We start from the raw sequence: 24790 nt of genomic DNA, 5'->3' as shown, positions 1-24790 counted from the left end.
ATAGCAGGAATAGACCTATCAGGGTCAGAAATATATAACAACAAATCATCAGCATAAAGAGATAATTTGTATAACTTCTCATTACGGGTAATACCAAAAATATTAGGAGATTCACGAATAGCAATTGCTAAAGGTTCTAATGCAATATTAAATAATAAAGGACTTAAGGGACAGCCTTGTCTCGTACCACGAGATAATTGAAAAAAAGAGGATCTGTAGTTATTTGTAAAAACAGAAGCGACAGGTTTATGATATATTAATTTAATCCATGATATAAAGTTAGGACTAAAATTAAAATTTCTCAATGTATTAAATAAATATATCCATTCAACTCTATCAAAGGCTTTTTCAGCATCTAATGAAATAACACATTCTGGGATTGTGGGTGGTGAAGTATGAATTATATTAATCAATTTTCTAACATTAAAAAAGGAATACCGATTCCTCATAAAACCAGTTTGATCTTCTGAAATAATCTGAGATAGTACTTTTTCTAATCTAATAGCTAAAATTTTTGTAAGAATCTTAGAATCTACATTTAATAGTGATATAGGGCGATAAGATGTACATAAAGTAGGATCTTTATCTTTTTTAAGAATTAGAGAAATATTAGCTTCATAAAAAGATTGAGGTAATCTCTTCTTAGCAAACGCATCATTAAAAATTTCACATAACCAAGGAGAAAGCAAAGAAGAAAAAGTTTTAAAAAATTCTACTATATAACCATCAGGACCAGGAGCTTTCCCTGAATTCATTGATGAGATAGCCTCTCCTATTTCCACCATAGAAATAGGAGCATCTAACAGGCTATGGTCTTCATCAGTCAGTTTAGGAATATTCAAATTGTTAAAAAAATTATCTATCATGGACTGGTCACCATCAAATTCTGAATGATATAAAGATTTATAAAAATCTTGAAAGGTATTATTAATTTCTTTATGATCAGTAGTTAGATTACCGTCTGATTTGCGAATTTTAATAATTTGTCGCTTAGTCAAGATAGCCTTTAATTGATTAGCTAACAGTTTACCAGTACGGTCACTATGAATATAAAATTGAGCCCTGGTCCTAATTAATTGATTTTCAATTGAAGAAGATAATAGTAAACTATGTTCCATTTGAAGCTCAACTCTCTTCTTATAAAGTTCTTTGGTAGGAGTCACGGAATAAATCTTATCAATTTCCTTGATTTTATCCACCAATAAAGCAATATCTAAATATCTTTGTTTTCTTTTACCAGCAGAATATGAGATAATTTGACCACGAATAAAAGCCTTAAAAGAGTCCCAAAGTATTCCTCTGTCGATTTCTTCAGTACAGTTTGTAGAAAAGAACAAGTCAATTTGCTGTTTTATATAAGTTATAAATTCTGGGTCTTGAAGCAAAGTAGCGTTAAGTCTCCAAGATCTGGTATTATTGGAATAGTCCGAAATCTTAATAGATAACTTCAAAGGTGCATGATCCGAAATAGTAATAGAATCATATTTACAATCAATAACATCCGTTAATAACCGATGATCAATAAGAAAAGTCAATTCTAGAATAGCTATGATATACATGTGAAAAAAATGAAAATTCTTTATCTTTAGGGTTCAAAAACCGCCATATTTCTGTAATTCCCGAGTCAACCATAAATGAATTAATAAGTAGGGCTGATCTATTCGGAAGAGTACGAATAGGTTTAGATCTATCCATCGAAGGATTCAAACAACAATTAAAATCTCCACCCATTATCAACATATATTCATTTAGATTAGGAAGAGAGGTAAATAAACGTTTAAAAAATTCAGGGCAGTCAAAGTTTGGAGCATAAATATTAACTAGAACAACTTTCCGATGGAAGAGTAAGCCAGTTATCAACAAAAATCTACCCTGTGGGTCAGAGATAATTTCATGATGGGTAAACGATATTGAGGGATCTATAAAAATAGACACACCCCTAATTTTAGCGGTACAATTCGAATGAAATTGTTGACCCTTCCAGAACCTAAAAAAACGTTGATTATCCTCCCTCCTGATATGGGTCTCCTGTGCAAAGATAATATTAGCATTGTTCTTTACTGATTACAGCCTTATTTCAAAGTTCAAAGTAAATTTTATTTGCAAAGTACACTATATACAATCCCTTTGGTACACTGTTGTAATGTGTGGTAACTCTATCAGCTTGAACTAGTCCAGCCATTCCCCTCTGACCTCTCATTAGTGAGACATTTTCTCCCACATAGTGTCACTCACTGGATTTTTTGCTCTGTTCTCTGTATATTAATGTGTGAAAATCCCAGGAGATCAGCGTTTCTGCGATATTCAAACTACTCCATCTGGCACCAGCAATCATTTCACAGTCAAACTCACTTAGATCACATTTCTTAACATTCTGAGCAACTACAAAAGCATGTCTGCATGCTTTTATGCATTGAGTTGCTAACCCTAATGCCTGATTAGATATTTACATTACCGTGACAGGTCCATGTGTACCTAAGCCGGCCAGTGGTGCATGGATTAACCCTAATGGGAGAGGTCCCGGGTTCAAATCTGGCTGGCTCCCTTGTACACTTCCCATCCGTGCTGTGTTGAGCTAACAATTCGGCCTCGTAAAAAAAACAAAGAAACAGCAATGCTCCATGCCTTGTGTAAAGGTACAATTACATGTAGTTGCCTTTGGTAATCCACCAGCCTTGGATTTAAATCCAACAGCTGCAGCATTCCATCCTTCCTTATGTAGTGGATCCTCAGATCCATAATGCCGTGATGCTTGAGCTCCCAGGTGTCCATCTACCACAATAATGCTCAACGTCAGTATGGAGACTGACCTTGTTTCAAAAGTGGACCACCAGATTCAAAAACAGTTACTTTCCCCAGTCAAGATGATCAACACCTTCACCCACTAACCCACTCCTCCCCACCCCAACCACCACTATTTTATCATTTCCTGTCAGTCATCTCTGTAGAGACACTCCTGTGCCTAGTGTCACTTTATGGACATACAATCAATTTCTGTATACTGTATAAGCTATCTGATGTATTTATATTATTGTGTTCTTTATCTTAGTGTTGGTGTTGCCTCAGATCCGGAGAAACAATTATTTCATTCTCCTTTACACTTGTGTACTAGAAATTACATTAAACAATCTTGAAAGCAGGACAATGTACAGGTCATTCTTATCACAGGTTGTGTGGTGAGGGCAAAGTGGCTTTTCCTTGTTTCCTGCCTGGCAGAGTTAGGCCAGTCAGGTTTGATATCAGCCCCCTTGTTTGGAGGGATTGGAATTGGTACCTCAACTGCTGTTGGATGATGCGGCAGACTGAAATTTTTGTTCTGATCACCTTTTCACCCTCACTGTGGGGTGGCTCCCTGCAGCGGAGTCTCTGTGAGAAACAGGAAATCTCACAACAGTCCCACTGGTTTTGTCTCCCTGACTTACAGCAGAGTGAAGTATCTACAACATAAACTCATTACGCACCTCGACCACTGCAACTGCAGCCTCCAACAACCTTCCTCATCCACAAGGAAAAAGTCTTTACGATCCAGTGGCACATCATCACCTGTATATTTCCCTCCAAATCACATACAGTCTGATCCAAAATATTAAGTCCTCTGTCGTCACTGGCTCTAATCCCTGGAACTGGCACTGCTGGAACTGAATGAGGTGGCAGTGTTAGCCTGGTCGCTCCCACCCAGATCCCAATAAACACATTATTGTAAAAGGCAGTGATGTTGGTTGATATCTGCAGCTGCTGGCCAGATTTCGATACTGAAACAACAGGGCCTAGATAGACACAGATTTAATGTGGGCAAGTGGGAGTGGGATTGGCCCAGATGGGCAAAAGGACCTGTCTCTGTGTTGTACCACTCCATCACTATTTGTCTTTTAGATTTGTTTAACCAACAGAATATTTGCAAGCATAGGATCATATACTCTCTCCGTATCATTAGATCCAGCCTCCAAACTAATCCACTACACCACATTGTGTAAGCCCACTCTGCTTACATCATCCACTGACACAGTTCAGATCTACATTACACACAAAATGTTGGAATAACTCAGCAGGTCAGACAGGAATAGACAGTCAATGATTCAGGTCCTGATGGAGAATCTCGGCCCAAAACGACTGTCTGTTCCTCTCCGTAGACACTGTCTGAACTGTTGAGCTCCTCCAGCATTTTGTATGTGTTGCTCTGGAGTTCCAGCATCTGCAGAATCTCTTGTGTTTCTGATCTACATTCCATTGTCTTTCACTCATTGGAGAAGTGTCTGCCTGCTCCATTGACCAGACTGCTGGGAGAGGATGGGACTGTACTGCGGTTTTAAGCAACCTGATCACCTATAAGCCACAAAGTGCTGCCAAGGGGAACACATATCACACTGCTCCCTGTAACCAGAAGTTGTACAAAACCAAACCAGCTGTAGGTTATTAGCTGAGTTTCCATCTTCAGCAGAACATGCTTCCTCCTCAGACCTCCTTCATGTGGTGTCCAGAGCCTGCTGTGAGGAGGAAGGGATTGATGATACATGTCCATGGGTGTTTATGGGCAATCACTCCAGGTTAGAAAGGTCACAGGTTCAGTGAGGGGTCAGTATCTTGCAAAACTCCTGTAAACTCAGTGTTAGCAAGAAGATAACATGCCCTCAGCGGGGACGGACAGGGATTGGTAAGTGGAGAGGGAAGACCATTCATGCTCTCTGCACAGACAAATGCCAGGGTTTCACTGAGTGTGCGGCTGCCTATGAAGAGCATGATCTCATCTCTGCTGATCACCAGATAGCTGTAAACTCTGATCAACTCCAGACTCTCAGTGATTCTGCAGCACCCACTCTTCCCCACAGTACAATCACAGGTTTCCAACTTCCCATCCCCAGTCTTGGTTCCTGCAGCCCTGCTAGCACTGAACTGATATTTCCACACACACTCATCCCAAAGAACTTTGCAGTGAGTCTGCTGAACCGGAAGAGAGGGGGTGGGGTTAACCCAGTGAGTCTCGACAGTGTGGGGTCTGTGAAATCTGTTGCAACCAAGAAGTAACCTGATGCATGCCAGGCAGAATCAGTCACGAGTAACAGGTTAAATACAGCAGTTGCGTCAGTCTCTGCACTAGGAATGGTGCAAGTCAGCTGACAACAGCATTCTGGAATTTTTGGTTAGGGAAGGACGGTGATTTCTTTCTCAAGTTTCTCCTCTGGAAACAGAGCCCTTCTAACAACAAGATCCAATTCTTCCAGTGCCAACTGTGCATGCAGTCGTACCACCTCATCCACGTCCCTCTGCACTGAAAACTTCAGCAAGCGGTAGAGGTCACGCAAGACGTCACCCAGGACCTGGAATGAGGAGAACAACAGGTCAACACCAGCTTCACATCAGCACAATTGAGAAGGGTAGCATGGGGGGGGGGAGGGGGTGAATACACAGGGAGTCAGAGGGGTGGGAGTGTGTGCAGATGGTCTGGATTGGAATTTAATTGGGATTGATTGTAGCATAGGCAGAAAGGTAAACACATGGATTAACAAAGTGATGAGGAATCCCCATTCACCTTCCGCCACCTTTCAGCTGTGACGAGCTGCCAGCTCTGAGAAATAAAAGACAACACAAATGTTGAAAACCCAAAATAAAGAAACTGAGCTGATGCATGGTATTGTGCCAGTTAGCACAACACTTTTCAGTGCCAGCAAACTAGGTTCAATTTACGCTGCTGTATGGAGTTTGTATGTTCTCCCTGATGACTGCATGGGTTTCTTCCCACATTCCAAAGATGTTCAGATTAGAGTCAGTGACTTGTAGGTTTGCTATGTTGGCCCCAGATAAATGGCAACACTTGCAGACTGTTGCAAGCAAATCCTCAGACTGTGTTGGTCATTGATACAAATGATGTATTTCACTGTATGTTTTAATATTTTGATCTACTGTATGACCCTACCTACCAGTGTCACCACTTTCATTGAATTATGGACCTGAATTCCCAGATCCCTCTGTTCTACTACATCTTCAGTCTCTTACTGTTCATTGTCTAAGACCTACTCTGGTTGGTCCTACCAGCGTACAAAATCTCTTACTTGTCTACTTTAAATTCCATCTGCCATTTTCCAGCTGGTTCAGATCCTGCTGCAAGCCATGACCATCTTCCTCACTGTCCACTACACCCTCAATCTTGGTGTCAACCACATTATCATCCAGATCATTAATATAGATGACAAACATACCAAAATGGTACCCAGCGCCAATCCCTGTGGCACACCACTAGTCACAGGCCTCCAGTCAGAGAGGCAACCATCTACTACCACTCTCAGGCTTCTCCCACAAAGTCAATATCTAATCCAATATCTCTCACATTCCTTCTCAGCAAGTATGTACAATGTTGGTGAAGAACAAAACCAAATATGGAATTAATATACCAAGTGGAAAGAATGCATAAACTTCTGCAATCTTTTTTAACAGCGATCATAACTGCATTGCTAAAAATAGAGACCCTTTAAAACCAACATCATACAGGCCTATTTCTTTGTTGAATAAGGATTATAAAATACTAGCAAAAATTTTATCTAATAGAATATCTAAATAGTTACCAAAATTAATACATATGGATCAAACAAGTTTTATTAAAAATAGACAATCAATGGATAATATAACTTGGTTACTTAGTATTATTCATTTGGCAGAAAAAAGAGAGGAAATGAATGTGGCAGTTGCTTAAGATGCAGAAAAAGCATTTGATAGATTGGAATGGGATTTTTTATTTAAGGTATTGGAAAAATATGAGTTAGGAAAATCTTTTATACAATGGATTAAATCTTTAAATACTAATCCTCAAGCTAAAGTAGTTACAAATGGTCAGATTTCAGCACCATTTTGCTTAAGGAGGTCAACTAGACAAGGCTGCCCATTATCACCTGCTTTATAGAACCATTAGCAGAATTAATTAGAACAGATTCAGATATTGGGGGCTTTAGAGTTAATCAAGAAGAATATAAGATTAATTTACTTGCTGATGATGTTTTGATTTCTTTAACAAACCCATTGCAATCATTGCAAAGATTATCTTTTAGATTGGAAGAATATGGGAAAGTATCAGGCTATAAAGTAAATTGGGATAAAAGTGAAATTTTACCCCTCACCAAAGGAAATTACAATCAATGTCGATTAGCAACTCAATTTAGATGGTAAATGAATGGGATAAAATATTTAGGTATTAGAGTTGATAATGATGTAAAAATTTATATAAACAAAATTATTTGCCATTATTAAAAAAAATAAAAGAGGATCTTGATAAATGGATGATGTTACCAATAACATTAATAGGTAGAGTTAACACTGTAAAAATGAATATATTTCCTAGATTGCAATATTTATTTCAAAATTTACCAATACAATTACCTCAGAAGTTTTTTCAAGAACTGAATAAATATGTAAGGAAATTTCTTTGGAAAGGTAAGATGTCAAGAATATCATTGGAAAAATTGACATGTAAATTTGACCTAGGAGGGTTACAACTTCCAAATTTTAAGAATTATTATAAAGCAAATCAACTTAGATTTATTGCATTTTTTTTTGATGAAGAAAAATCAGCATGGATTAAAATAGAATTGGATAAGATAGGAGAAAATATACCAGAAGATTTTATATATAAATGGGAATCCAAATGGATACGGGAAAAAAAAGAATCTCTTATATTAAGACACTTGATTGATTTATGGAATAAGGTAAATATGGATGATGAGATAAAGAAATCTTTATTAGCAAAAAGAACTTTAATTCAAAATAGGTTTATTCCTTTTACGATGGACAATAAACTTTTACATAATTGGTTCCAAAAGGGGATTAAATATATAGGTGATTGTTTCAAAGGAGGTATATTGATGTCATTTGATCAATTAAAAAATAAATATAAAATATCAAATAACACTCTTTTCTGTTATTTTCAATTAGGAGCCTATTTACGAGAAAAGCTGGGACAAACAATGTTGATGCCAAAACCGAGTGAAATAGAAATATTGATTTAGAAAGGAAGAATTAAAAAATTTACATCTTGTATGTATAGTTTGATTCAAAAGAAAATAATTAAATTAGGAATTCATAAATCGACAAAAATGGGAATCTGATTTGAATGTTAAAATTAATGGGAAAAACTGGTCAAGATTATGTTTAGATAGTATGAGAAATACAATAAATGTTCGACTTAGATTAATACAATATAATTTTTTACATCAATTATATATAACACCACAGAAAATAAATAGATTAAATTCAAATATGTCTGACCAATGTTTTCGATGTAATCAAGAAATTGGTACCTTTTTACATTCTACTTGGTCTTGTTTTAAAATTCAACCATTTTGGATAAATTTAAGACTTTTATTGGAACAAATTACTGGAGTACAACTCCCACATAGCCCACTATTATTTTTATTAGGAGACATTGAAGGGACAATACCGAAACCTAAATTTAACAAGTATCAGAAAAAATTTATAAAAATTGCATTGGCTGTAGCCAAAAAAGTTATCGCAGTTAGTTGGAAATCTGATTTATATTTAACTATGGATTGTTGGAATAATGAAATACATAGTTGTATTCCATTTGAAAAAATTACATATAATTTAAGAAATGAATATGATATATTTTTGAAAATTTGGCTCCCATACTTATAAAAGATAGGATTAAATACATAGGTCCTTTGAAGATAAAATTATAGTAATTAGGGAAAGTAAAAAATAAATATCAAAATTATTTTGAACTCCATGGAGCATGTGGGGATCCTCCGATATCCAGGCAATCTTTCTCTTCTTTTTTTTTCTCTTTAGATAAGGGTTAAGGGGAGGGGGGAGGGTTAGTATTATCTTTCTTACTTTTTTACTATTACATTTATTCTTTGTAATTTCTAAAATTTAATAAACAAATAAATAAAAAAAGAACAAAACGGTTCTATATGACTGGAGCAATCCTGGGCTCCAGTCTGTACAGTGAAGCCCTACATACCACTTGCTCTTATTACCTTGTCAGCACATTGGCCTTCAGTGACCTGTGCCCAGTCACATCCACATCCCTGAACTCCACCACAAAGTAAACAAGCAAGTGTTGTGCAAAATGGAGAACCCTACATTTTTTCGACAGTGCATCGTATCTGCAATGATTTTCATAGTGTTTTCAGTGTCTGGAGCCTCAGGACATCTCTGGAGGAGCTGGCCATTTCTATGCTGTTTTTTCACTGAAAAACCTGTAAACAGAAAGTTCCTCCCTCACCTGAAGAGACTTGTCACAAAGTCCCCGGAGCAGGAGCGTGATAACGTGAATTGCAGCCCGACGTACCTCAGCTTCACATTCTGTCTTAACGACGGCAGAAAGGCATGTTGACACCTGGGTGGAGAGCAGAGTGACTTTGTGAAACTGGAACACCAGGACCACCAACAATGGTTTACAGTGCAATGATTAATCCTGACAGATTGTAATAAGAGAATCAAAGTTCAAAGTAAATTTATTATCAAAGTATGTATGCGACTATAACTTGAGACTCACTCTCCTGCAGGCACTTACATGAAAAATACAATAGAATCACAAAAAATTATGAAGACTGATAAACAACCAATGTACAAAAAAGACAAACTGTGCAAATAAACAAAATAATACTGAGAACATGAGATATAAAAAGTCCTTGAAAATGAGTCTTTAGGTCATAGAATCAGTTCAGAGTTGAGGTGAGTGAACTTATCCATGCTGGTTCAGGAGGTCGATGTTGTAGGATAATAACTGTTCTTGAACTGGCTATTGTGGGGCTCCTGTACCTCCTGCCCAATGATAGTAGCAAGAAAAGGGCATGACCTGGATGGTGGGTTCCTTGACGATCGACGCTGCTTTCTTGTGGCAGCGCTCTTTATAGATGTGCTCACTGGTGCAGAGGGTTTTGCCTGTGATGGACTGGGCTGTACTCACACTTTCCTGTAGCCTTTTCTATTCCTGGACATTGGTGTTTCAAAATCAGGCCTTGATGTAACCAGTGAATGCTATCTTTGGTGTTGGACAGCTGACAACCTCCTGGAACTCATCAACACCTACCCAGGCCTCTCAATTAATCGTCTGATTTTGTCAGGAGTGGCAATATTTCTGCACCTTCCAGTAGCCTGACATCTAGGTATCCCCTTACATTTGAGCTTCCAAAGTGCAACACCTCATACTTGCTTTGATTAAACTCCACCAGCCATTTCTCTGCTGATAGCTGTAACTAATCTATAAGACCATAAGACACAGGAGTAGAATTAGGCCGCTCATCCTAGACTACTCCCACTCTGTGCCCACTTGTCCTAGACTCCCACACCATGGGAAATATCCTCTCCACATCTACTCTATCTAGGCCTGTCAACATTCAAAAGGTTTCAATGAGATCCCCCCTCATCTTTCTGAATTCCAGCGAGTACAGTCCCAGAGCCATCAAATGTTCCTCGTAATGATAACCCTTTCATTCCTGGAATCGTTCTTGTGAACCTCCTCTGAACCCTCTCCAATGCCAGCATGTCTTTGCTTTGATGAGGAGCCCGAACATGTTCACAATACTCAAGGTGAAACCTCACCAGTGCTTTCTAAAGCCTCAGCATCACATTCCTGCTCTTGTATTCTAGACCTCTTGAAATGAACGCTCACATTGCATTTGCCTTCCTCACCACCTACTCGACCTGCAAGTTAACTTTAAGGGTATTCTGCACAAGGACACCTGAGTCTATTTGCATCTCAGATTTTTGGATTTTCTCCTCATTTAGAAAATAGTCTGCACATTTATTTCTACTACCAAAGTGCTTGACCATACATTTTCCAACATTGTACTTCATTTGCCACTTTCTTGCCCATTCTCCTAATCTGTCTAAGTCCTTCTGCAGCCTTCCTATTTTCTCAACACTACCTGCCCCTCCATCAATCTTTGTATCATCTGCAAATCTGGCAACAAAGCCATCTATTCCATCACTTAAATTATTGATAAATTGCATAAAAAGCAGTCTGTGTGGAACACTGACTTCTGTGAAACACAAGTCTTCACTAGCAGCCAACCAGTAAAGGATCTTTATATTCCCACTTGCTGCCTCCTACCGATCAGCCAATGCTTTAATCATGTTAGTAACCTTCCTGTAATACCATAGGGTCTTAACTTGGTAAGCAGCCTCATGTGTGGCACCTTGTCAAAAGCCTTCAGAATATCCAAATATACAATATCCAATACATCCCCTTTACCTATTCTACTTGTAATCTCCTTAAAGAATTCCAACAGGTTTGTCACAGAGACATTGCTCCAGGGTGACCAAGGGTGGGAGCTCAACATCCAGGGATATTCAATATTCAGGAGGGATAGACAGGAAAGAAAAGGAGGTGGGGTAGCATTGCTGGTTAGAGAGGAGATTAACGCAATAGAAAGGAAGGACATTAGCCTGGAGGATGTGGAATCGATATGGGTAGAGCTGCATAACACTAAGGGGCAGAAAACGCTGGTGGGAGTTGTGTACAGGCCACCTAACAGTAGTAGTGAGGTTGGGGATGGCATTAAACAGGAAATTAGAAATGCATGCAATAAAGGAATAGCAGTTATAATGGGTGACTTCAATCTACATATAGATTGGGTGAACCAAATTGGTAAGGGTGCTGAGGAAGAGGATTTCTTGGAATGTATGCGAGATGGTTTTCTGAACCAACATGTTGAGGAACCAACTAGAGAGCAGGCCATTCTAGATTGGGTATTGAGCAATGAGGAAGGGTTAGTTAGCAATCTTGTTGTGCAAGGCCCCTTGAGTAAGAGTGACCATAATATGGTGGAATTCTTCATTAAGATGGAGAGTGATATAGTTAATTCAGAAACAAAGGTTCTGAACTTAAAGAAGGGTAACTTTGAAGGTATGAGACGTGAATTAGCTAAGATAGACTGGCAAATGATACTTAAAGGGTTGACGGTGGATATGCAATGGCAAGCATTTAAAGATCGCATGGATGAACTACAACAGTTGTACATCCCAGTTTGGCAAAAGAATAAACCAGGGAAGGTAGTGCACCCGTGGCTGACAAGGGAAATTAGGGATAGTATCAAGTCCAAAGAAGAAACATACAAATTAGCCAGAAAAAGCAGCACACCTGAGGACTGGGAGAAATTCAGAGTCCAGCAGAGGAGGACAAAGGGCTTAATTAGGAAATGGAAAAAAGATTATGAGAGAAAGCTGGCAGGGAACATAAAAACTGACTGTAAAAGCTTTTATAAATATGTGAAAAGAAAAAGATTGGTTAAGACAAATGTAGGTCCCTTACAGTCAGAAACAGGTGAATTGATCATGAGGAACAAGATCATGGCAGATCAATTAAATAACTACTTTGGTTCTGTCTTCATTAAGGAGGACAAAAATAATCTTTCGGAAATAGTAGTGAGATGGAGGAACTGAGGGAAATACATGTTAGTAGGGAAGTGGTATTAGGTAAATTGAAGGGATTAAAGGCAGATAAATCCCCATGGCCAGATGGTCTGCATCCCAGAGTGCTTAAGTAAGTAGCCCAAGAAATAGTGAATGCATTAGTGATAATTTTTCAAAACTCCTTAGATTCTGGATTAGTTCCTGAGGATTGGAGGGTGGCTAATGTAATCCCACTTTTTAAAAAAGGAGGGAGAGAAAAACCGGGGAATTATAGACCGGTTAGCCTGACATTGGTGGTGGGGAAAATGCTAGAGTCAGTTATCAAAGATGTGATAACAGCACATTTGGAAAGAGGTGAAATCATCAGACAAAGTCAGCATGGATTTGTGAAAGGAAAATCATGTCTGACGAATCTTATAGAATTTTTTGAGGATGTAACTAGTAGAGTGGATAGGGGAGAACCAGTGGATGTGGTATATTTGGATTTTCAAAGGGCTTTTGACAAGGTCCCACACAGGAGATTAGTGTGCAAACTTAAAGCACACTATATTGGGGGTATGGTATTGATGTGGATAAGGAATTGGTTGGCAGACAGGAAGCAAAGAGTGGGAATAAACAGGACCTTTTCAGAATGGCAGGCAGTGACTAGTGGGGTACCGCAAGGCTCAGTGCTGGGACCCCAGTTGTTTACAATATATATTAATGATTTAAACGAGGGAATTAAAGGCAGCATCTCCAAGTTTGCAGACAGCATGAAGCTGGGCGGCAGTGTTAGCTGTGAGGAGGATCAGGGTGACTTGGATAGGTTAGGTGAGTGCGCAATTCATGGTAGATGCAATTTAATGTGGATAAATGTGAGGTTATCCACTTTGGTGGCAAGAACAGGAAAACAGATTATTATCTGAATGGTGGCCGATTAGGAAAAGGGGAGATGCAACGAGACCTGGGTGTCATTGTACACCAGTCATTGAAAGTGGGCATGCAGGTACAGCAGGTGGTGAAAAAGGTGAATGGTATGTTGGCATTCATAGCAAGAAGATTCGAGTACAGGAGCAGGGAGGTTCTACTGCAGTTGTACAAGGCCTTGGTGAGGCCTTGTGTACAGTTTTGGTCCCCTAATCTGAGGAAAGACATTCTTGCCATAGAGGGAGTACAAAGAAGGTTCACCAGATTGATTCCTGGAATGGCAGGACTTTATATGAAGAAAGACTGGATCAACTGGGCTTCTACTCGCTGGAATTTAGAAGATTGAGGAGGGATCTTATTGAAACATATAGAATTCTAAAGGGATTGGACAGGCTAGATGTGGGAAGATTGTTCCCGATGTTAGGGAAGTCCAAAACAAGGGGTCACATTTTAAGGATAAAGGGGAAACCTTTTAGGACCGAGATGAGGAGAAACTTCTTCACACAGAGAGTGGTGAATCTGTGGAATTCTCTGCCACAGGAAACAGTTGAGGCCAGGTCATTGGCTATATTTAAGAGGGATCAAGGGGTATGGAGAGAAGGCAGGTACAGGGTTCTGAGTTGGAATACTGAATGGCGGTGCAGGCTTGAAGGGCCGAATGGCCTACTCCTGCACCTATTTTCTATGTTTCTATGTCAGGCAAAATTGTTTCAAGGAACCATGCTGATTTTGTCCTGTGTCACCAAGTACTCCATCACCTCATCCTTAACAATTGACTCCAACATAATTGTCCTATTATGACATTCTAATTGACCTCCTAATTGACCTTCTGCATCATCCATAGATCCACCAATGTGTGGTCTCATCAGCAAGAATGATGAGTCAGCTTACAGAGAGGAGATGCAGCAGTTAACGGACTCGTGCAGAGCCAACAACCTGTCTCTTAATGTGAACAAAACAAAAGAGATGGATGTTGACTTCAGGAGGGTACAGAGCGACCGCTCCTCGCTGAATACTGACAGCTCCTCGGTAGAGATCGTAAACAGCACCAAATTTCTTGGTGTTCACCTGACGGAGAATCTCACCTGGTCCCTCAACACCAGCTCATAGCAAAGAAAGCCCAGCAGTGTCTCTACTTTTTGCGAAGGCTGAGCAAAGTCCATCTCCCACCCTCCCCCATCCTCATCACATTCTACAGGGGTTGTATTGAGAGCATCCTGAGCAACTGCATCGCTGCCTGGTTCAGAAATTGCACCATCTCGGATCGCAAGACCCTGCAGCGGATAGTGAGGTCAGCAGAGAAGATCATCGGGGTCTCTCTCCCTGCCATCATGGACATTTACACTACATGCTGCATCTGCAGAAGAAACAGCATTATGAAGGACCCCATGCACCCCTCATACAATCTCTTCTCCCTCCTGCCTTCTGGGAAAAGGCTCCGAAGCATTCAGGCTCTCACGACCAGACTATGTAACAGTTTCTTCCCCCAAGCTATCAGACTCCTCAATACCCAAAGCCTGGACTGACACCTTGCCCTATTGTCCTGTTTATTATTTATTGTAATGCCTGCACTGTTTTTGTGCACCTTATGCAGTCCAGTGTAGGTCTGTAATCTAGTGTAGCTTTCTCTGTGTTTTTTTTATTATGTAGTTCAGTCTAGTTTTTTGTACTGTGTCATGTAACACCATGGTCCTGAAAAACGTTGTCCCATTTTTACTATGTACTGTACCAGCAGTTATGGTTGAAATGACAATAAAAGTTGACTTGACTTGACTTGCTAACCAATCCATCTCACGTCTCACTAAGATACAGTAACTGAGCTGTTTGAATGTGACAATGAGGATGGACCAGGGTGGGGTAGTGGATGTCATCTGCATGGACTGGCATTAATTTATTACAAAATACAATAAACCAATCTGAACCTAAATGTAGAGGGCATAGATTTAAGGTGAGAGAGCTATTTAAACAGGACCTGAGTGTCATGCTTTTCCACTCAGAAGGTGGTGAGCAAGGAATGAGGAAACTATAGAGATAAGTACAATTAAGTATTCAAAAGACACTTTGAACAACTTCATGGAGTTTAAAAAAAGGGATCCCTATGGGATCCCACTACCAAGGACATCTTTCTCTTCAGTAACTTCCACCACCTCCAACAGGATCCCACCACCAAGCACATCTTTCCCTTCAGTAACCTCCACCACCTCCAACAGGATCCCACCACCAAGGACATCTTTCCCTTCAGTAACTTCCACCACCAAGCACATCTTTCTCTTCAGTAACTTCCACCATCTCCAACGGGATCCCACCACCAAGCACATCTTTCTCTTCAGTAACTTCCACCATCACCAACGGGATGCCACCACCAAGCACATCTTTCCCTTCAGTAACTTCCACCACCTCCAACAGGATCCCACCACCAAGGACATCTTTCCCTTCAGTAACTTGCACCACCAAGCACATCTTTCCCTTCAGTAACTTCCACCATCTCCAACGGGATCCCACCACCAAGCACATCTTTCTCTTCAGTAACTTCCACCACCTCCAATGGGATCCCACCACCAAGCACATCTTTCCCTTCAGTAACTTCCACCATCTCCAACGGGATCCCACCACCAAGCACATCTTTCTCTTCAGTAACTTCCACCATCTCCAACGGGATCCCACCACCAAGCACATCTTTCCCTTCAGTAACTTCCACCACCTCCAACGGGATCCCACCACCAAGCACATCTTTCCCTCCCCCCTCTTTCTGCTTTCTCCAGGGATCGCTCCCTACGCGACTCTGTTGTCCATTCGTTCCCCCCATCCCTTCCCACTGATCTCCGTCTCGGCACTTATCCTTGTAAGCAGAACATGTGCTTCACCTGCCCTTAAAGAAGTAAGCTTGGCGATGGAGCCGGCGAAAGAAGAGTTCTGCATCATGGCGTACGCGGAACTCGCTGAGGTGTGGGAGAAGGGGGACAAAGGTGAGGCCCTTACTGAGGACAGAGCGCTCCCGTCTCCCTTCTTCAACCCTCCTCCTCTTCATGGACACCCTGCTCTGGTCTTCTGCCTACTCTGTATCTCTTTATTGCTAATTGCCAACGGGACATCAACCGTCTCGACTTCACAACACCGTGTTCCAATCCCAACCTCACTATAAAACCAGCTGATAAGGGGGGAGCTGTTGTAGTCTGGCTGACTGACCTCTACCTGGCTGAGGCACAGCGACAACTCTCTGATACTTCCTCTTATTTACCCCTTGATCATGACCCCACTAAGGAGCACCAGGCCACTGTCTCCTCTACCATCACCAACCTTATCAGCTCTGGGGATCTCCCATCCACTGCCACCAACCTCATAGTTCCCACACCTCGCACTTCCCGTTTCTACCTCCTACCCAAGATCCACAAACCTGCCTGTCCAGGTAGACTCATTGTCTCAGCTTGATCCTGCCCCACCAAACTCATTTCTGCATACCTTGACACTGTTTTATCCCCCCGTGTTCAATCCCTTCCCACCTTTGTTGGCTTTGTGGAACAGTCCCTGTTCCAAGCCTATACATGTATCCATCCCCCTCTTTTCCTCTGCTACATCAACGACTGCATTGGCGCTGCCTCCTGCACGCATGCTGAGCTCATCGACTTCATTAACTTTGCCTCCAACTTTCACCCTGCCCTCAAGTTTACCTGGTCCATTTCCGACACCTCCTTCCCCTTTCTTGATCTTTCTGTCTCCATCTCTGGAGACAGCTTTTCTACTGATATCTACTATAAGCCTACAGACTCTCACAGCTACCTGGACTAATCCTCTTCCCACCCTGTCTCTTGCAAAAATGCTATCCCCTTCTCACAATTCCTCCGTCTCCGCCGCATCTGCTCTCAGGATGAGGGTTTTCATTCCAGGACGAAGAAGATGTCTTCCTTTTTTAAACAAAGTGGCTTCCCTTCTTCCACCATCAACTCTGCTCTCAAAAGCATCTCTCCCATTTCCTGCACATCTGCCCTCACCCCATCCGCCCACCATCCCACTCGGGATAGGGTTCCCCTTGTCCTCACCTACCACCCCACCAGCCTCTGGATCCAATGTATAATTCTTCGTAACTTCTGCCACCTCCAATGGGATCCCACTACCAAGCACATCTTTCCCTCCCCCCCTTCTGCTTTCTGCAGGGATCGTTCCCTACGTGACTCCCTTGTCCATTCATTCCCCCCCATCCCTTCCCACCGATCTCCCTCCTGGAACTTATCCTTGCAAGCAGAACAAATTCTACACCTGCCCTTACACTTCCTCCCTCACCACCATTCAGGGCCCCAGACAGTCCTTCCAGGTGAGGCGACACTTCACCTATGAGTTGGCTGGTGTGGTATACTGCATCCTGGTGTGGCCTTTTATATATTGGTGAGAGCCGACACAGACTGGGAGACCGTTTCGCTGAACACCTATGCTCTGTCTGCCAGAGAAAGCAGGATCTCCCAGTGGCCACACATTTTAATTCCATGTCCCATTCCCATTCTGATATGTCTATCCATGGCCTCCTCTACTGTCAAGATGAAGCCACACTCAGGTTGGAGAAACAACGCCTTATATTTCGTCTGGGTAGCCTCCAGCCTGATGGCATGGACATTGACTTCTCTAACTTCTGTTAATGCCCCTCCTCCCCTTCTTACCCCATCCCTGATATATTTAGTTTTTTTCCCCTCCCTTTTTTTTCTCTCTCTCTGCCCATCACTCTGCCTGTTCTCCATCTCCCTCTGGTGCTCCCCTCCCCCTTTCTTTCTCCCTAGGCCTCCCGTCCCATGAACCTTTCCCTTCTCCAGCTCTGCATCCCTTTTACCAATCACCTTTACGGCTCTCAGCTTCACCCCACCCTCTCCGGTCTTCTCCTATCATTTCGCATTTCCCCCCCCCCCCCCCCTACTTTCAGATCTCTTACTATCTTTCCTTTCAGTTAGTCCTGACGAAGGGTCTCGGCCCAAAACGTCGACATCGCTTCTCCCTATAGATGCTGCCTGGCCTGCTGTGTTCCACCAGCATTTTGTGTGTGCTGCTTGAGCATTGAAATATTTACTTTCAGGTCACCTTTAAACTACCCCAATCCCAGCAACCTTAAAAATGCGTCTTCTGGTTCCTAAATCATCAAGTATATGTCTTTATAAGATCTTAAGACAAAGGAGTAGAATTAGGCCTTTTGGCCCATCAAGTCTGCTCCTCCATTCCATCATGGCTGATTTATTATCCCTCTCAACCTAGGGTTACCCATAGCCCTCTATTTTTCTAAGCTCTATGTACCTATCCAGGAGTCTCTTAAAAGACCCTATCATATCTGCCTCCACCACTGTCCCCGGCAGCCCATTCCACATACTCACCACTCTCTGTGTAAAAAACCTACCCCCGACATCTCCTCTGAACCTACTTCCAAGCACATTAAAACTGTGCCCACTACTGTTAGCCACTTCATCCCTGTGAAAAAGCCTCCAACCATATGATCAATGCTTCTCATTATCTTATACACCTCTATCAGGTAACCTCTCATCCTCCGTTGTCCAAGGAGAAAAGGCCAAGTTCACTCAACCAATTCTCATAAGGCATGCTCCCCAATCCAGGCAACATCCTTGTAAATCTCCTCTGCACCCTTTCTATAGTTTCCACATTCTTCCTGTAGTGAAGTGACCAGAACTGATCACAGTACTCCAAGTGGGGTTTGACCAGGGTCCTACATAGTTGTAACATTACCTCTTGGCTCTTAAACTCAATCCCACGGTTGATGAAGGCCAATGCACATATGCCTTTTTAACCAGAGTCAACCTGTGCAGTAGCTTTGAGTGTCCTAAGGACTCAGACCCCAAGATCCCTCTGATCTTCCACACTGTCAAGAGTCTTACCATTAATACCATATTCTTCACACTTATCTGGGTTGAACTCCATCTGTCACTTCTCTGCCCAGTTTTGCATCCTATCAATGTTCCGCTGTAACCTCTGACAGCCCTCCACACTATCCACAACACCTCCAACCTTTGTGACATCAGCAAATTTACTAACCCATCCCTCCACTTCCTCAGCCACATCATTTATAAAAATCACCAAGAGTAGGGGTCCCAGAACAGATCCCTGAGGTACACCACTGATCACCGACCTCCATGCAGAATATGACCTATCTACAACTACTCTTTGCCTTCTGTGGGCAAGCCAATTCTGGATCCACAAAGCAATGTCCCCTTGGATCCCATGCCTCCTTACTTTCTCAATAAGCCATGCATGGGGTACCTTATCAAATGCCTTGCTAAAATCCATATACACTAAATTTACTGCTCTACCTTCATCAATGTGTTCAGTCACATTCTCAAGAAATTCAATAAGGCTCGTAAGGCACGACCTGCCTTTGACAAAGCCATGCTGACTATTCCTAATCGTATTACGCCTCTCCAAATGTTAATAAATCCTGTCTCTCAGGATCTTCTCCATCAACATACGAACCACTGAAGTAAGACTCCCTGGTCTATAATTTTCTGGGCTATCTCTACTCTCTTTCTTGAATAAGGGAATAATATCTGCATCCCTCCAATCCTCCAGAACCTCCCCCGTCCCCATTGATGATACAAAGATCACTGCCAGAGGCTCAGCAATCTCCTCCCTCACCTCCCACAATAGCCTGGGGTATATCTTGTCCGGTCCCAGTGACTTATCCAACCTGATGCTTTCCAAAAGCTCTAGCACATCCTCTTCCTTAATATCTGCATGCTTAAGCTTTTCAATCCACTGCAAGTCATCTCTACAATTGCCAAGATCTTTTTCTGCAGTGAACACTGAAGTAAAGTGTTCATTAAGAACCTCTGCCAACTCCTCTGGTTCCATACACACTTTTCCACTGTCACATTTGACAGGTCCTATTCTCTCGTGTGTTATCCTCTTGCTCTTCACATACTTGTAGAATGCCTTGGGGTTTTCTTTATCCTGCTCGCCAAGGCCTTCTCATGGCCTCTAGGCTGTCCTAATTTCATTCTTAAGCTCCTTCCAGCTCGCCTTATAATCTTCAACATCTCCATCATTACCTACCTTTTTGAAACTTCCGCAAGCTCTTTTTCCTTCTTGCCTAGATTTTCTACAGCCTTTGTACACCACAGTTCCTGTACCTTACCATCCTTTCCCTGTCTCATTGGAATGTATCTATGCAGAACACCACGCAAATATCCTTGCCACATTTCTGCCGTACACTCAATACACTCAGACCCCGCATTGTGCGTATTTGTTACAACAGTTATTCTTTATTAAAATTTTAAAAAGTGACCAAGAATCATCTAAACAACACTTAAAACTTATTGAGAGTGGCCGCCATTACAGTAAGCATTCAATCAGCCAAAGAGAGCGTTTTACATATGCTCTGAGCCACTCTCAGCCTATCATGTATTAGTTCACACTCTGCCTCCCCCATGCATGTAAATGTTGTTGCTCCCTTGCCAATTTATTCCATTTATTTCACCCATAATGTCTGGAAAACAGCCTGCAACTTCCGGTGAGGTTAGTATATCTAATTTGTCTAGGAAAAGCATAACTATTTTTTGGTAAAAGGAACAATGGTGTGGACTATTATCTAAATGGGGAGAAGGTTCAAGCATCAGAGGTGCAGAGGATCTTGGGAGTCCTCGTGCAAGACTCCCAGAAGCTTAATTTACAGGTTGAGTTTGTGGTAAAGATGGCAAATGCAATGTTGCCATTTATTTGAAAGGGAGTAGAATATAAAAGCAAAGAGATAATGCTGAGCCTTTATAAGACACTAGTCAGGCCACACAGAGTACTGTCAACAGCTTTGGGCTGCATGTCTCAGAAAAGATGTGTTGTCATTGGAGAATCCAGAGGAGGTTCATGAGAATGATTTTGGGAATGAAGGGGTTAACGTGAGGCATGTTTGGCAGCTTTGAGCCTCTACTCACTGGAATTTAGAATGTGGGGGCATGGGGGATCTCATTGAAACGTACCAAATGTTGAAAGGACTAGGTAGGGTGGATGTGGAGAGGGTGTTTCCTATGTGGAGGTATCCAGAACCAGAGGGCACAGCCTCAAAAATTGAGGGGCGATCCTTTAGAACAGAGGTGAGGAGGAATTTTTTTTAGCCAGAGAGTAGTGAATCTGTGGAATGCTCTGCCACAGACAGTGGTGGAGGCCAAGTCCGTGAGTATATTTAATATGGAAGTTGATGTTTTCCTGATCAGTCAAGGTATCAAAGGATATGTCAAGAAGGCAGGTGTATGTGGTTGAGTAGGATTTGGGATCAACCATGATGGAATGGTGGAGCAGGCTCGATGTGATGAATGGTCTAATTCTGCTCCTATGTGTTATGGTCTTATGGTTGTGAAATTGCAAGTGATATGGCATTTGGAAGCTGTTGAGCATTAAGTTGATGTTGGTGCCTCTGAAATTTGCCATGTTCATCGATAATGAGCCTGACTGGAAGGTAAGAAATAAGACAAAAAGAGGTGTTTTTGACATGACTGCTTCAAGAGAGGAAACTTAAGAAAAGGCAGTCAAATGTTGTAGCCTACTTGAAGAAGAAGCCAAAGTTAGAGGAAGACTCACAGCCTGGTTGCCCCTCCAGGATGTAACCACCACCTGCGTCCCTCCGCTGCTGCTCCACTGATGTACAGGTTAGGTCTATTGCATGGTTGTTACTCCACGAATTATTGTGTATACATAAAATAATATATTATATCTCATGTTTGATTGCTTTTAAATCAGGCACATGACCATTAACATAACGTCATAATGACCCCATGAAGCACTGATTTACATAGTGCTCCATCTCTGAGGAACCCATCCTCAGCATTAAGCGGGGTCTGAATGTAGTGGTTAATAGAGTTATGCTCGAGAAGCCTCCTTGCCCTTCCTATTTCTGCTCTGCACTGCCTGCAATTACGGCTGATTTTAAGGTGGGGGGAGAGTATCAAATGAACGATTTAGATCACAAATCATCCTCCACCCCTGATCGTGTGACAGAAGGTGGCTGGTGTTCTGAAGTATTACCCAGTGTGTATGTGGGATGTGTAAAAGGAATTAACCTCCTCACAGATCCTGATGTTTCTGGGCTTACCTCATGAATCACTGATCCTAAAGCAAAGTCCAGGCAGGCACAGAGCTCTCCCAGGTTTGACAGGCTACTGGCTCGTAATAATTTATCTGGATCACGTGATCCCATCAAAAACACATGGATCAGCTGGTCACGGTAGTGTGAAGCCATTTCACCTATCGAGAGAAAGGCAAAAGGCATGGTGAAATGGGACAAGGGAGCGTGGGGCAGAGGATATGCCAGAAGGGAAAAACAAGGTGGGGAGGGAGATAACAGGGAGTAAGAAATGAGCAAAGACAAAGGAAGCTTGTGAATATGCAGGGAGGGGAAAATCTCTCATGGGGTAAAACCAGGGTGAATTGGGGTTAAACTGTCTTCATTTCAGTTCTGATGAAATCTCTGACGTGAAATATTGACCCCGTTTCACTCCCCATGGGCGCAGTCTGACCTGCTAAGTGATTTTGCAATTACTTCCAGATTTCCAGTGTCTGCAGTTTTTTTGGATTTCACCAATAAATTCTTTGCATTCATTCATGCATTTGGTGGTATGTTTGATGTATCTGTGATAAATAAATGAATTGGTTCTAATTCTATTAAATTTTCTTTAGTGCAGCACCTTATCGAAGGGCTTATCACTGTCCAGACACACCATGTGAATTGGTACATTAGTTTTTCTGCAAGGTACAGCATTTCTAAAGGTTCAATTTCCTTTCACATTAGTTCTGTCCAAACCTATTACAAAATGCATTATCCCTTTCTTATATGATGAATTGCATTTGTTGACTTCCAAATTCCGCACTTTTTTTCAAGCATTTTTGAGGTGGGAGAGGGGACAGGCATAAACTATTTTATAAATGGGGAGAAAATTAAAAATCTGAGGTGCAAAGGGACTTGAGGGTCCTCATGCAGGATTCCCTAAAGGTTAACCTGTAGGTTGAGTCAGTGGTAATGAAGGCAAATGCAGTATAGCATTCATTTTGAGAGGACTAGAATACAAGAGCAAGGATGTAATGCTGAGGCTTTATAAGGCAAACGTTAGACTGTACTTGGAGGTTAGTGAGCAATTTTGGGATTTTTATCTAAGAAAGGATGTGCTGACATTGGAGAGGGTTCAGAGGAGGTTCAAAAAAATGATCCCAGAAACAAAGGGGTTAACATATGAGGGTTAAAATTTGATAGCTCTGGGCCTGTCCTTGCTAGAGTTAAGAAGAGTGAGGGGGGAATTGTATTGAAACCAATCAAATATTAAAAGGCCTAGATAGAGTCCATAAGATAGTGGAGCAGAATTAATTTGCTCCGCCATTTCATCAGGGCTGATCCATTTCCCTCTCAACCCCAGTTTACTGCCTTAACCCTGTATCCCTTCATGTCCTGACCAATCAAGAATCTATCAACCTCTGCCTTAAATATACCCAATGATTTGGCCTCCACAGCCACATGTGGCAATAAATTCCACAGATTCACCACCCCCTAGCTAAAGAAATTCCTCCTCATATCTATTCTAAATGGAAGCCCCTCTATTCTGAGGCTGTGTTCTCTGGTCTTAAGCACCCCCACCATAGGACACATCCTCTCCACATCCACATTATTGAGGCCTTTCAACTTTCAATAGGTTTTGATGAGATCCACCCTCATTCTTCTAAATTCCAGTGAGAACAGGCCCAGAGCAATCAAACGCTCCTGATATGGTAAGACTTTCAAGCCAGATTCAATTCTGTGAATATCCTTCGAACCCTCTCCAATCTCAGCACATCCGTTGTTATATATGGGGCACAAAACTGTTCACAATACTCAAAGTCAGGCTTCATCAGTGCCTTATAAAGCCACAACGTTACATTAGTTGAAGTGGAGAGAATGTTTCCAATAGTGGAGGAGTTTAGGACCGGAGGGCACAGCCTCAGAATAAAAGGACATCCCTTTAGAACAGAGATGAAGAAGAATTTCTTTAGCCACAGGGTAGTGACATAGGTAGGAAATGAACTGGAAGAGGTCCTGAAAACAGACTACAGGGAGTTAGTAATCTTGAGACTACTACCTGTGCCATGTGACAGTGAGTATAGGAATAGAAAGAGGTGTAGGATAAATGCGTGGCTGAGGGATTGGAACGGGGGCAGGGATTCAGATTTCTGGATCATTTGGACCTCTTTTGGGGCAGGTGTGACCTGTACAAAAGGGACGGATTGCACTTGAATCCCAGGGGGACCAATATCCCAGCGGGGAGGTTTGTTAAGGCTACTGGGGAGAGTTTAAACTAGAATTGTTGGGGGGAGGGGTGGGAACCAAACTGAAGAGACTGGATAAGAGGCAGTTAGCTCACAAATAGAGAAAGCTTGGAAACAGTGCGAGAGGGAGGATAGGCAGGTGATGGAGAAGGGATGCACTCAAATGGACAGTTTGAGATGAGTCTATTTTAACGCAAGGAGTGTTGTGAACAAAGCAGATGAGCTTAGAGCGTGGATCAGTACTTGGAGCTATGATGTG

The 24790-nt window shown here is 41.8% G+C and overlaps 1 protein-coding gene across 2 annotated transcripts in view; it reads right to left on the bottom strand.

Annotated features, from left to right (window-relative positions):
- Positions 1-219: 219 nt before the first annotated feature.
- The window catches only part of tango6 (transport and golgi organization 6 homolog (Drosophila)), a 192549-nt gene continuing 167978 nt past the window's right edge, over positions 220-24790 (bottom strand). Inside the window, exons 16-18 of one of the 2 annotated variants that reach the window (XM_059993389.1) lie at positions 22334-22485; positions 9230-9343; positions 220-5315 (exon numbers count right to left, since the gene is read on the bottom strand). In XM_059993389.1, coding sequence (XP_059849372.1) covers positions 5139-5315; positions 9230-9343; positions 22334-22485 — 443 coding nt within the window. In that variant the 3' untranslated portion in view covers positions 220-5138. The remainder of the gene's footprint in view (positions 5316-9229; positions 9344-22333; positions 22486-24790) is intronic. The other variant, XR_009516374.1, reaches the window with a different exon arrangement.

The sequence above is a fragment of the Hypanus sabinus genome, chromosome 17 (assembly GCF_030144855.1).
Source record: "Hypanus sabinus isolate sHypSab1 chromosome 17, sHypSab1.hap1, whole genome shotgun sequence".
NCBI classification, from domain to species: domain Eukaryota; kingdom Metazoa; phylum Chordata; class Chondrichthyes; order Myliobatiformes; family Dasyatidae; genus Hypanus; species Hypanus sabinus.
Note: the sequence above shows the minus strand (reverse complement) of the source record. Positions and strands in the feature narration are given on the sequence as shown.